This window comes from Camelus dromedarius, chromosome 27 (assembly GCF_036321535.1).
Source record: "Camelus dromedarius isolate mCamDro1 chromosome 27, mCamDro1.pat, whole genome shotgun sequence".
NCBI lineage: Eukaryota > Metazoa > Chordata > Mammalia > Artiodactyla > Camelidae > Camelus > Camelus dromedarius.
In genome coordinates this window covers 6,303,490-6,315,410 of record NC_087462.1, presented here as the reverse complement: position 1 = coordinate 6,315,410, position 11,921 = coordinate 6,303,490, and the positions used below count along the sequence as shown (strand labels likewise).

The window sequence follows — 11,921 nt, the reverse complement described above, 5'->3', positions numbered from 1 at the left end:
TCTCGCGGGCGCCGGAAGTGAACGCTGCGGCGCCGGAAGTAGCCCGCAGAAGGGGCCGCGTGGAAGAGACTGCAACATGGGACAGTCCGGGCGGGTGAGGCGCGGCGGCCGGGGAGGCGGGCAGCGCGGGTGGGGTCCCGGCGGCGGCTGCAGCTCTCACTTCTCGCCTCTTTCCTGCAGTCCCGTCACCAGAAGCGCGCGCGCGCTCAGGCTCACCTCCGCAACCTCGAGGCCTACGCCGCGCAGCCGCACTCTTTCGTGTTCGCTCGGGGCCGCGCGGGTCGTAGTGTCCAGCAGCTCAGCCTAGACTTGCGGCGGGTCATGGAGCCGCTCACCGCCTCCCGCCTACAGGTCTGCACCACCCATCCGGCTTCCACCCGCCCTAGGTCCCGTCTTCTCGGCTGAGAGGGTGACTTCCTTCTCGAAACTGCGCCGGGATTCAATCTCCCTGGCTGGAGAAAGGGATCTTTATGGGGACCACGGTCGCTCCCTCTCAGGGCTTTGAGGAGCAGCAGAGAGGGAGCGCAGATGAATGCACCCAGTTTGGAGCTTGACTGATGGTTAAGAGGAGACTGTCAGCTTTGCTGACTCCTCTCAAAGACCTGATTCAAGTCACTTAACCTCACTGTGCCTCAGTTGGTTCATTTGCAAAATGTAACGCACAGTGTCAAGGGACAGAGGTGGTGCTCCAATTCAAGTCTGGCTCTAGAGGCCAAGAATATTCCACTCCCTTCTCCCTTTCTCGGAACGGTTAAATGCAAGGGACATAACAGCTTAAGCTCATAGTCTTTGCCTAATAAGGGAGTATCTATAATTTTCTCTTTTTCTTTTTATCATTTCCAGATACGAAAGAAAAACTCTCTGAAAGATTGTGTAGCAGTGGCTGGGCCCCTCGGGGTCACACACTTCCTGATCTTGAGCAAAACGGAAACCAATATCTATTTTGTGAGTGGATACTCTCACTCCTTACTCCCCCACACCCTCCTCCTCCCCCAACTCTTATGATGAACCCTTGTGCCTCTGAGCTGTCATGATTCTGGCTTCAAAGTAAACGCTCTGAAGAGATTGGCATGGGTTCCCACTCCCCTGCTCCCTGGTCGGACACCAAGACCCTCACTGCTCCTTTCTTCTGTAGAAGCTGATGCGCCTCCCAGGAGGCCCCACCTTGACCTTCCGGATCGACAAGGTAAGGACAAGAGGTGATAACGAGGCCTGAGCAGGGCAGAAGCTGGGTTTGGGGATTGTATCAGCCACGTGTGGTTGGCGGTCACTCACCCGTCACTCTGCCCTGCAGTACACGTTGGTGCGTGATGTGGTCTCCTCGCTGCGCCGGCACCGCATGCATGAGCAACAGTTTGCCCACCCGCCTCTCCTGGTGCTCAACAGCTTTGGCCCCCACGGCATGCATGTGAAGCTCATGGCCACCATGTTCCAGAACCTGTTTCCCTCCATAAATGTGCACAAGGTGGGCTGGGCCTGGTGTGGGAGGGTGGGGCAGGCAGCAGGTCCCCCACACTGGTCCTTGGGTTGGTGGTTCAGTCTTCACCTCCTAGCACTGAGACTGAGAGCTCCGGGTCCTGAGGTCAGATCCCACTCTTGTGTCCTCTGAGCCGGGCAGGAGGCTTCCCTGTGAGCTGCCATCCCATCTGGCAGGTAGAAAACAGTGCTGGTGTTGCTTTATTTCCTAAGTTCATGTTAAGTGCTAAGCAGAGTCGCATGTATATATCGTGGCTCCGTTTGACGAGAGGAAAACTGAGACCAATAGAGATGAAGTCACTAGCCTCAGGTTGGACACAGGGGACAAGGGGGCAGGATTGGGTTTTTTTAATCTGTCAGGCTCTAGAGCCTCCACGTCTGTTCCCTGGCACCAGCGGGCCTCACACTAGCCTTGCTAGATGCCAGTCACCAGGGAGTATGGTGTGGGCAACCTCAGAACCAGGATTTTAGCCAGTGCCCCAGGTAGCCCATAGACACCAGTTGCAGCCCCTCCTGTCCCTGCTGTGTTAGCAGCACCTCCTGGCCACAGCCAGAGCTTGGTATGGGCTCCATGCAGTGAGGCCCGTGGGCAGCTCACGTGGCACCCTGTTTTCTCTCCCTTCCAGGTGAACCTGAACACCATCAAGCGCTGCCTACTCATCAGTTACAAGCCCGAGTCCCAGGAGCTGGATTTCCGCCATTAGTGAGTACTCTAGGGGGACGAGGTGTGGCTCCATGTGCGGCTGATGACAGCACTGCTGCTGAGACTCTGTGATTGCTTAGTCTCAAAGTAAACGCTCTGACGCACCTGCCAGAGGATTTGGGTAGGGGGTTAAGCTGACTCCCGACCCCCTGGCGCCTAACTCCGCTCCTCATTAATTCCCGCCCCTGCAGTAGCATCAAAGTGGTCCCTGTGGGTGCAAGTCGTGGGATGAAGAAGCTTCTCCAGGAGAAGTTCCCCAACATGAGTCGCTTACAGGACATCAGTGAGCTTCTGGCCACGTAAGGAGGGCAGGGGTCCACCACAGTCCACGGGACCCCAGAGCTGTCCCAGGAGCCTGGGATCCCCTGCTGAGCCCCTTGTGTGCCCCCACAGGGGTGCAGGGCTGTCTGAGAGCGAGGCGGAGCCCGATGGTGAGCACAACATCACAGAGCTGCCCCAGGCCGTCGCGGGGCGAGGCAACATGAGGGCCCAGCAGAGCGCCGTGCGGCTCACCGAGGTGAGGCCCAACCCCCAGTAGGCCCAGTAGTTTCCCCCAGCCCTGAGGAAGGACTGACTCCCCCACCTTCGTCCCTCCAGATCGGGCCTCGGATGACCCTGCAGCTCATCAAGATCCAGGAGGGCATTGGGGCAGGGAACGTGTTGTTCCACAGCTTTGGTGAGGAGGGGGCTGGAGGGCATCAGGGGCTGAGGCCTGATCAGAGGTGGGTGGCAAGGTGCTGGGGGGCACGCCTGGATCTTGGTGAAGGTCTCAGGAGCCATCTCTCCCCATTCAGTGCACAAAACGGAGGAGGAGCTGCAGGCCATCCTGGTAGCCAAGGAGGAAAAGCTGCAGCTCAAGGCACAAAGGCAGGACCAGCAGGCCCAGAACGTCCAGCGCAAGTGGGAGCAGCGAGAGGCCCACAAGTGTGTGGTCAACCAGGCAGGGGAGGTGGGGTCCTGGGCGCAGGCTGCCACATTAACATCCGTTCTCCAGGAAGAAGAGCCTGGCAGGCATGAAGCGGGCACGGGCAGAGGCTGATGGGGACAGTGATGCAGAGGACCCCGGGGCTCCTCCAGAGGCAGAGGGTGCCAACCAGCGAGAGGAAGAGGAGGATGAGGCCGAGTATTTCCGCCAGGCTGTGGGCGAGGAGCCTGACGAGGGTGTGTGGCAGGCCGGGGTCAGTGCTGCTGGGCACCATGGGCCTGTCTCTGTGCCCTGGTGGCCCTGACACAGTCTCTCCTTGCAGACATGTTCCCAAAAGCAGCCACGCGGAGACGGCCTGCTGGGACCCCCGGCAAGAAGCGGCGGGTAAAGGAACGGAAGCCAGAACAAGGCAGTGGCCGGAGGCCTCCAAAGGCCAAGGGCAGGCACTCGGGAGCCCAGGCCAAAGTGGGACCCAGCGGGGCTGCCTGGGACCGCGGACGAGGCCAAGCTCCTCGACCTAAGAGAGTAGCCTGAGGCCAAGCCTTAGTAACAGATGGAATGCCCCAGATTGGGGCCTGAGAGATGCTGCCCTCTGCTCCCCTCCTGGGCCTCCAGGTGCAGCCCTCTGTTTCCTTTCATAAAGGAGAGCTGTTTTCCCAACCTCCTCCTCCAGTAAACTGCTTTCTCACAAGTCTGAGTCTGCATTTGAAATGAGACACCGTTTCTGCCCCAAGGCTGGGCGCCTTTCCTCCACCTTGGATGGTCGAAGTGCCAGGGTGGTGGCAGCTTTCATCTTGCTCTGGTGCCCTGGGGTCCTGGGCCCTTCCCTGCCCTCCCCCAGACCAAGGGCCCCGCAAGCAAGCAGGCCAGTCCTGGAGGGTTGGCTGTCATGAGGAAGGAAATGGGGTGGGAGTGAGGCGCACACCCAGACCCGCCCAGCTGGCTGAAGGTGGAGCTGGGAATGGGGAGGAACCAGCGGTGCTGCTTGTGGCTTGGGGAGGAGCCAGCAGTGCTGCTTGTGGCTTGGGGAGGGACTGGCACAGCGTGGGCTGCAGACTTGGGTGGATGCGCCATGGCCTCCACCACCTCAGGTGAGGAGCCAGCACTGCTGGGGCAGCTGAGCCAGGCACATATCCAGGGCCACAGGAGTGGAGGCGGCTGGCTCCAGGGAGGTGGTGGGGAGACGGGATAAGAAACATGTCAGGACAGACTTCCTCCCAGAGTGGAGGGATGAGTTAGGAAGGAAGTGAGGATGGAAGCCGTCTGGGGCAGGGGAGGCACATGTGCACCACGCACAGAGCTCATGGCCCAACTGCTGGAGCGACCAGGAATGGGCCATTCATTTCTCAGGTTGGAAAGTTGAGGCTGAGAGGGTTGCCTGAAGGATCAACTCCAGAGCGTAGCTCTTCCCCACACTGCTGTGTCCAGGTACTGTTCTGGGCACTGGGGAGCCAGTAGCAGGGCACACTCTGCCCTCGGGAGGGGACGTTCTGTGGATTTTCCTTACAGCGATCAGATAGAGATGGAAGCCGTGGGGGGAAAATAAGCAGGGTAGGGGGCCGAGGGGAGCGGTCAATGTTAGGGTAGTCAGAGTGGGCCTCAGGGCCAGTGACCAGGAGGTGCGGGGGGGGGGGAGCAGCCCTAAGGATGACTGTTGCTGGTGATTCAGCCAGTGCAAAGACCCTGAGGCAGGCTATGCCTTGAAATCAGTATGGGACAGACTGAGTCACGGGGAGCCAGCGGGAGATAAGCGATGGGGGATGGGGTGGAGGGCCTGCGGGCCCTTGTGTGCTGACGTGAGCACTGGCTTTTCCTCTCCATGAGGAGGGATTCGAAGAGGGCTGGGAGCCTAGGGATGTGACCTGCCTCAGGTGTCCACAGGTGCTGGCTGTGGGGCGAACAGATGGGGGAGGGCAAGTGTAGGGAGACCTGGGGAGGAGAGTCCATGCTGGTCCAGGTAGACGGTGGGGTCTGGACTCAAGTGGCACTAAGGGGGTGACATACTCTGAAGGTGGAAACTTGCTGACAGATGGGACATGGGAGTTGTGTGGTGGGGTGGGGCCCTCCCCCGGGCCCTGGCTCCTCCAGGCCTGAAGGCTCTGGGTCATCACTGCCAGGTGACGTGCGTCCCTAGTTCTTGGCCCAGCTTGTTTTGGGGGATAATTATGTTTACTTATTTACATGGAGGTACTGGGCATTGAACCCAGGACCTCATACATGCTGGGCACACACTACCACTGAGCTATACCCTCCCCACTGCCCTGCTGGTTCTTGATGGTGCAGGACACAGAGCCTAGTAAACGGCAGCTAAATGAAGGATTCTTTGGGCTTCTAATCTTTCTGGGCCTCAGATTCCCTCGGTGAAAAGCTATGGCTGGCACCCCCTCCTGAGTGGAAAGCATGCCCTCAGAGGGCTGGCACAGGCCCAGCACACCGTGGGTCCTCGGTGCCACAGCGCTGGGGGTTCTGAAGGCAGTGGGGGCCACAATCGGGGACAGGGCTTACTCGGCAACATCCTCTGCCCACAGGCGCCTCACGCTGCCCAGCCAACTTCTCGGCGGCTGCTGACCGCATCCTCAGTGGCTTCCAGGAAGGCTTCCTGTGGCCCATACTGGTGGTCACATTCCTGGTGGCCTTGGCTGGCAACAGCCTAGCTCTGTACCGCTTCTACACCCGGGAGCAGCGCCCGTGGCACCCAGCTGTGATCTTCTCAGCCCAGCTGGCTGTCAGCGACCTGCTCTACGCGCTGACGCTGCCCCCGCTGGCCGCCTACTACTACCCACCCAAACACTGGCGCTACGGGGAGGCTGCGTGCCGCCTGGAGCGCTTCCTCTTCACCTGCAACCTGCTGGGCAGCATCATCTTCATCACCTGCATCAGCCTCAACCGCTACCTGGGCGTCGTCCACCCCTTCTTCACCCACAGCCAACTGCGGCCCAAGCACGCCTGGGCCGTCAGCGCCGTGGGCTGGGCGCTGGCAGTCCTGCTGGCGGCACCCACGCTCAGCTTCTCCCACCTGAAGAGGCCACCACAGGAAGGCCACTGCACCACGGCCAGGCCCGAGGCCTGCATCAAGTGCCTGGGGACAGCAGATGACAACTGGATCGAGGCCTACAGAGCCTACAGCCTGGTGCTGGTGGCCCTGGGCGGTGGCCTGCCACTGCTGCTCTCCCTGGTGGCCTACGGCGCCCTCGGGCGGGCCGTGTGGCGCAGCCACAGCATGACAGCGGCCAACAAGCTGCAAGTGATGGTGCTGGTGAGCAGCGGCGTGGCTGTCTACGCCAGCTCCTACATGCCCTACTATGTCACACGGGTGCTCAACGTGTACGCCCAGCTGCGCTGGAAAGCCCTCTGCCCAGGCTTTGCCAGTGTGCCCCAGGCTGAGAAGGCGCTGGACTTGAGGACGTACGTGGCCCACCAGGTAGCACGGGGCCTCGTGCCCCTGGCCATCTGCATCCACCCACTGCTCTACATGGCCGTGGCGCCCAGCTTGGGCTGCTGCCAACCCTGCTTGGGCTGCAGGCAGGGCCAGACCCCAGAGAACACCGAGTGCTCCGGCCAAGTCCTGCCCCTCAATGTCACGGCTGCCTCCAAAGCCTCAGGGCCCCAGTCCCCTGAGTTGAGCCCATGACCCGGCCCATCCTCAGCCCCCTCCTCACAAGACCTGGCAGCTGAATGGAGACAGAGCACAGCTGGCCCCCGGCCCTGAGACCCCAACAGGCCTCAAGCCAACACTTCCTCCCCAAGAAGAGGCCTATGGTGGGACGAGCAAACACCCAGGCTCGAGTGGCAGGAACTTCCGCCCACAGCACCAACCCAGGCAGGGCCAGGGAGCCGACCCTCGAAGCAGGGAAGGAAAGGAGGGCGAGGCTAGCCTCACCCACCACATTGTGGGTGACATCTGCAAATAAATGGAACAGCACAGGGTGACTGGAGACTCTTTATTGCCCTTGGAGCCCCCTGCTCCCAGAGGCTGCCTTCTGTCACTGAAGGATCCCGGGGTTGGGGGCCGAGCAGCGGCAGCTGGTTTAGTTGGTTGATGGCCTAGAGAGGAGATGGGAGGTGGCTGAGGATGGTAAGTACTAGGGCTTCAGACACCTGAGAGAATCCTAAGAGTCCCCCCACCACACAACAGGGGTTTCAGCAGTGGCCAGGGGGAGACAGCGTGGTGGCACAGGGCACACGAGGAGCCAGACTGGCGATGACCAGCCTGGCCCTGCCGCACGTGGGTGGTGGGCCCCTCCACCAGAGGAAAAGGACAATTGACCTGCACCCCAAGACAAGCTTGGAGGCCATTAACCGGGTGTGGGGCCACAGTCAGCCTGAGTGTCGGCTGTGACACCAAGGGGCGCGGGGGAGAGCAGGGGTCTTACTTGGCCCACTCGACGTTGAGGATGAGGTGGTCATAGCCAAAGCCCGACACCCCGGCAATGGCGCGGGCAGCATCCTCGCGGCGGTGGAAGCTGATGAAGGCAAAGCCCTGGGGGAGGGGTGGGGTGAGGGGCATTCAGGGCACAGGCGAGATCACAACCCCTCCCCACCCCCAGGGCCACCAGCCCACCTTGGACTGGCCAGTGGTCTTGTCCTTTGCCAAGTAGATGCGGGAAATGGAGCCAAAGGGCCGGAAGAGCTCCTGCAGGTCTGTCTCACGAGTGTCCTCTGACAGGTTGGTGACGCGGATGGTGGCGTTGTCATCGGCTGGGCAGGCAAGGAGAGGCATCTGTGAGGAACCAGCCCCACCCGCAGGATAATCACAGGGTGCAGGGAGGTGCCCGCCTGCAGGCCTGGAGCCAGGACGCCCTCCCTGCCTCACCTCTGCGATTGGGCTGCATGGACTCGCCGCGGCGGCTGGCCCCATCCCGCAGGCTCGGAGGTACATACTTCCCCGTCTTGTTCTGAGTGGTCTGCACGGGCTCCAGCTCTGGAGACCAAAAGCAAGGTCGGGTCAAGCCTCCCTGGCACAGATGGAGGGTCAGACCTGCCCCAGGATACTGGTGGCTCCGGTCATGATCAGCCCAAGCACCGTCCGTTAAACCACAGGCATCCGGTTAGCCCCTTCAAGGCTTGGTGGCCACGGTGACTTAAAGACCACACCCAGGAAGCTGACATCATTTAAACACCCTGCCAGCAGCACAAGAAAAGTGAGAACCCACAGAGCTGGACAGTCACACCAGCCTCACAACAACACACAGGTACATGGGGTAGGGACAGTCCCCAGGTGCCCCCCACCCCAGTAGGTGACAGTGTGCCACACACACATCATGAATGTAGAGCTGTCCAGACTAAAAGTCACCATCAGCGAATCACAGTCACATGAGCAAGTCTGTCCCTAGGTGTGTGCGTGCAAACACAGCACACTCAAGTCACGACGGTCACACAGATACATCCAGAGAACAGCTGTCCCCCCACCACTCACAGTGTAGTCCCACGTACAGGCGCACACACAAGCGGCTACCACAGCCCCCCACGAGGAGAGAGAGTGACATCACCAGCAGCCAGAGCGCCCCGCCAGTGTCTCTCACACACAAACACTGACTGTGGCCACAGCCTCGTGCTGCTGACACTGTTGTACAGGAGATGACAGCCGCATCGGGGGCGGCCTTGGTCAGACAGCAGGTGCTGAGCCAGGACTCTCCCAGAGGTGCACACAGTCCCTGCCCCTGTACCCTGCCTGCCAGCTGCACCCCCAGGCCCCTGCACCTCCAGGCAGCTTCTCCTTCTCGCCAGTGGACAGGCCCAGCTGCTCGGCCAGCTCCTTCTGCATGGGCCCCAGCGTGTCCTTGTAGGGGCAGCGGGTGGTCCAGTGGTCGCCCTTGCAGATTCGGCAGGACACAATCTTCTGGCCCTTGAGCTTGTTCATTGGGTCCTCCTCTTCCTGACAGTTCAGATCCTGGCGGGGCAGGTGGGGGCAGCTCACACGGGGCTTCTGCCCCACTGCAGCCGCCACAGCCCTGGCCACTGGCCCTGGCCTGCTGCCCCACATACCTCTTTGCTGGTGATGAACGTCATGGACACATCATCGCTGACTGTGGTGGTGGCCACATTGGGCCCTGGCGGGTCAAACTCTGAGTTCCCAAACTTCTTCCAGTTCTGAGCTCAGGGTGGGATGGGGGACAGGTCAGGGCAACAAGTGGGACCTCTTCCACTGGCACCGAAGACTTACAGCACCCACGTCCAGGGTGTCTGAGCCTTGAGCTCCATCTTCCACCCTCCCCAAACGACCCTCACAGTGGTGACAATAGTTCCCATTCCCTGAGTGCCTGCCAAGCCCAAGCTTCTCTTCAGCTCTAGGAGGCAGGGGCAGCTCTCAGCCCCATGTCCCAGATGACAGAAGTGAGGCTCAGGAGGAAACAGCTTCACTGCCAACAACTCCTGGCAGGGGCCATGCAGGTAGCGAATCAGCTCCTAGCACAAAGTGATGCTGGGGGGTGTGTAGGGGTCACCGAGACTTTCAGGGTCCTTAAGCTAGTTAAAACCTGAACCTTAGCTTCCTCACCTATAAAAAGAGGACCACAGTGCTCCCCACCTCCCTGGGGTGCAAGGGGGACTGAATGAGGAAACACTTCCTGCAAAGCACTTGGATCTCACACAGAAAAAGTGCAGGTAACTGTGCCAAATTTATTTACTGTTATCACTTCTGCTATGACCACCTCAGGGGAGGGATTGGCTCTGTTCCTACTGGTAGACAAGTCAAGAGGATTAAGAATTAACCCCATCCACTCCTGCACAGGCTGGACTGTCAGGGCCCCAACAGAGCACAAACACCCCTAGGCCTCAGTTCTGCCCCAATATAATGGGTACAAACAGTTAAACACCACTTTTAAAAACAAAGGCACTGGGGAAAAGCATTCCTACTTTCTCTGAGTCAGCCCTGCGGGAGCCCCCAAGGCAGGGGGAGAAGGGTCTTACCTTCCTCCTTGCAACAGCCTTTGAGGCCTTCCGGGTCTCGATTCTGAAGGTGCGGACAATCTGGGGATACGAGAGGAGAGGTTTGGGCTTCCTGTTCCTCCAGGTTCCTGGGGCCGGGAAATCTTCTTCATCAAACCACCAACACACACCACCCTCTCCTGGTCCAAGTGCCCCCAAGCAAAGGGCACCCACCTCCTCCCCCAGCCTCACCTTAAACTTCTTGCCATCCTCATCTATCTTATACTCAGTCACAGTCTTAATGTTTCCATTGATGACCTCCTTAGGAGGTGGCAGTGGAGCTGGGAGAAGGGAAAAGGCGAGAGGAGCTGAGCCCTGGGTAATGGGGACCAGGAAGGAATGTGGCTGGGAAGAGAGGCAGCCCAGGGTTGGAGCAGAGGTTGTCACTCACCTCCTGGCACTAGCTCAGGTTCTGGGCTGGTATCCCCGGTGGCCAGAGGGATGCCCTTGAGGAGCTCACTGGTGACGCATTTGTCTGTGAGAGGGAGTGTGGGGAGCAGGTGTCAGCTGGAGAGATAGGAGCTCCCAAGCTGAAATGGAGGGACTCTGGGGATGATGCCCACACCAGGAGCTGAGACAGGCAGAACCAAGGGCAGAAGAGTAGCCAGAAAGCATCCTAGGATAGCCACGCGGGATCATGAAGCTAGCTGGCTGTAGTACGTCCCAGCAATGGCAAGCAGAGGGGATCCTTAACATGAAGGCAGGGGCAGACCATAGGCATCTAGGCGGTAGTACAAAGGCAGAAGAGAGGCTATTACAACTTCCTCCCCGAAGTAGGGGCGCATCTGTGCTGATACCAAGGACCCGGGCGGTGGCATGGAAGGAAGAGGGACTCCCCAGTGAACATCTGAAGTTGGAGACAGGCTGGCCCGGAAACGGATGGCGCGGGGCAGGGCCTGGCCGTGAGGGAAGACGCAGGGTCAGACGGCGATGCCAGGGCGGGGGACTGGAGCAGGCGGCAATGACCGGGCTGGAGGCTGGCTGTGGATACCCGAGGCGACGACACATACTCACCGTCCTCTCCCTCCTCCTCCACCTGGTCGGCCCAACTGGGCTTCGAACTGCGGGGACAAGTTTGCCGGGAGGAGGGTCGGGTGAGGCGAGGCCCCGCTCCCACGGTCTCGGCGCACCCAGGCTCCAGAATACTCCCTACAATCCCCAGTCCGCCTCCCCGGCCTCCCCTGCCTCCCCCCACGACCCCCAACTCACTCAAAGTCTCCGGTAGGCATTGCAAGATCTTCTCCACGCAGGGCAAACCTGGCCCAAAGACAGGAAGTCAGGGGAGACTGAGACTTCCGGCTCCGCCACCTAGAGCAGCCCGGCCGCGGCGTCCACAGCGCCCTCATGCGGACGGAGGTAGAGGCGCCAACAGTGAGAGGCTGAGCCCTGGAATCCAACTAGGTAGCTGGGTAGAGGCGCATCTCATTTATCTTCTTAATTTTTTTTAATCAATAATAACAGTAAAGCTTACTTATTGAGATCTTACTGTTCTCAAGAACTGTGAAGAGGAAATTATAATTTCCATCTTGCAGCTGAAGAAACCAAGACTGGTCTTCCTTGTCTGGGAGGAGCTTTCCTGATATGAATGATCAAGATATCAAGTGACCCCATTAACCATTCTCCCTCCTATCTTTTGTAACATTCTTGGCCCCCTGATATAATCTTTTCCATTTACTTGTGTATTGTCCAGCTCTCCCTCTAGGGTGTGCATTCTCAATGGAAGTCATATGACTCCCAAGGGGTCAAATAATTCCTGGGTGACTAAAAAAACCGTAGACATTACAATGGCTTGTGGCCCTCCAAAGCCAACCTTCCCAGACACAAATCTTATTCCTAATTATTTAATTTCCACTGCTAGGGAGAAATTAAATGTGATTTGATTAAAATGGA

General features: G+C 59.4%; 2 protein-coding genes and 2 non-coding genes across 5 annotated transcripts; 3 read left to right on the top strand and 1 right to left on the bottom strand.

Moving 5' to 3' along the window:
* Window positions 1-17: 17 nt before the first annotated feature.
* Window positions 18-7,025, top strand: LOC105087689 (suppressor of SWI4 1 homolog). Its single transcript, XM_064480280.1, has 14 exons — window positions 18-94; window positions 181-351; window positions 844-945; window positions 1,136-1,186; window positions 1,295-1,465; window positions 2,103-2,179; window positions 2,371-2,478; window positions 2,573-2,696; window positions 2,777-2,855; window positions 2,974-3,103; window positions 3,174-3,340; window positions 3,427-3,636; window positions 4,022-4,195; window positions 5,633-7,025. The coding sequence occupies exons 1-14, from the start codon at window positions 77-79 to the stop codon at window positions 6,733-6,735; spliced, it is 2,685 nt and encodes an 894-aa protein (XP_064336350.1). The 5' UTR covers window positions 18-76; the 3' UTR covers window positions 6,736-7,025.
* LOC116148559 (small nucleolar RNA SNORD105) lies at window positions 990-1,075 on the top strand. The gene has a single exon (XR_004132087.1). It is a non-coding gene; the product is annotated as a small nucleolar RNA SNORD105 (small nucleolar RNA).
* On the top strand, window positions 2,210-2,289 carry LOC116148562 (small nucleolar RNA U105B). Its single transcript, XR_004132090.1, has one exon. It is a non-coding gene; the product is annotated as a small nucleolar RNA U105B (small nucleolar RNA).
* A 6-nt stretch (window positions 7,026-7,031) lies between the features above and the next one.
* Window positions 7,032-11,322, bottom strand: EIF3G (eukaryotic translation initiation factor 3 subunit G). 2 transcript variants are annotated; one of them, XM_031437313.2, is made up of 12 exons: window positions 11,241-11,308; window positions 11,046-11,092; window positions 10,829-10,927; window positions 10,423-10,506; window positions 10,224-10,312; window positions 10,014-10,073; window positions 9,090-9,194; window positions 8,805-8,994; window positions 7,918-8,025; window positions 7,666-7,802; window positions 7,478-7,584; window positions 7,032-7,148 (listed from the first exon to the last, which is right to left on the bottom strand). In XM_031437313.2, the coding sequence occupies exons 1-12, from the start codon at window positions 11,258-11,260 to the stop codon at window positions 7,133-7,135; spliced, it is 1,062 nt and encodes a 353-aa protein (XP_031293173.1). In that variant the 5' UTR covers window positions 11,261-11,308; the 3' UTR covers window positions 7,032-7,132. The 2 variants fall into 2 exon arrangements, with proteins under 2 accessions (XP_031293173.1, XP_010976653.1); XM_010978351.3 differs by lacking the exon at window positions 10,829-10,927 and having other exon boundaries at window positions 11,241-11,322.
* Between the last annotated feature and the right edge of the window lie 599 nt (window positions 11,323-11,921).

What these genes read in the sequence shown, in the direction of transcription:
- LOC105087689 (XM_064480280.1), top strand. An exon ending in TCACCGCCTCCCGCCTACAG is followed by an intron (nt 352 to 843) that starts GTCTGCACCACC and finishes TATCATTTCCAG; the next exon opens with ATACGAAAGAAAAACTCTCT. An exon ending in GAGCTGGATTTCCGCCATTA is followed by an intron (nt 2,180 to 2,370) that starts GTGAGTACTCTA and finishes CCGCCCCTGCAG; the next exon opens with TAGCATCAAAGTGGTCCCTG.
- EIF3G (XM_031437313.2), bottom strand. Translation starts at nt 11,260, where the DNA reads ATGCCTACCGGAGACTTTGA. An exon ending in TGCCACCGCCCGGGTCCTTG is followed by an intron (nt 10,507 to 10,828) that starts GTATCAGCACAG and finishes TCCCTCTCACAG; the next exon opens with ACAAATGCGTCACCAGTGAG. An exon ending in CGTTCATCACCAGCAAAGAG is followed by an intron (nt 8,995 to 9,089) that starts GTATGTGGGGCA and finishes CTGCCCCGCCAG; the next exon opens with GATCTGAACTGTCAGGAAGA.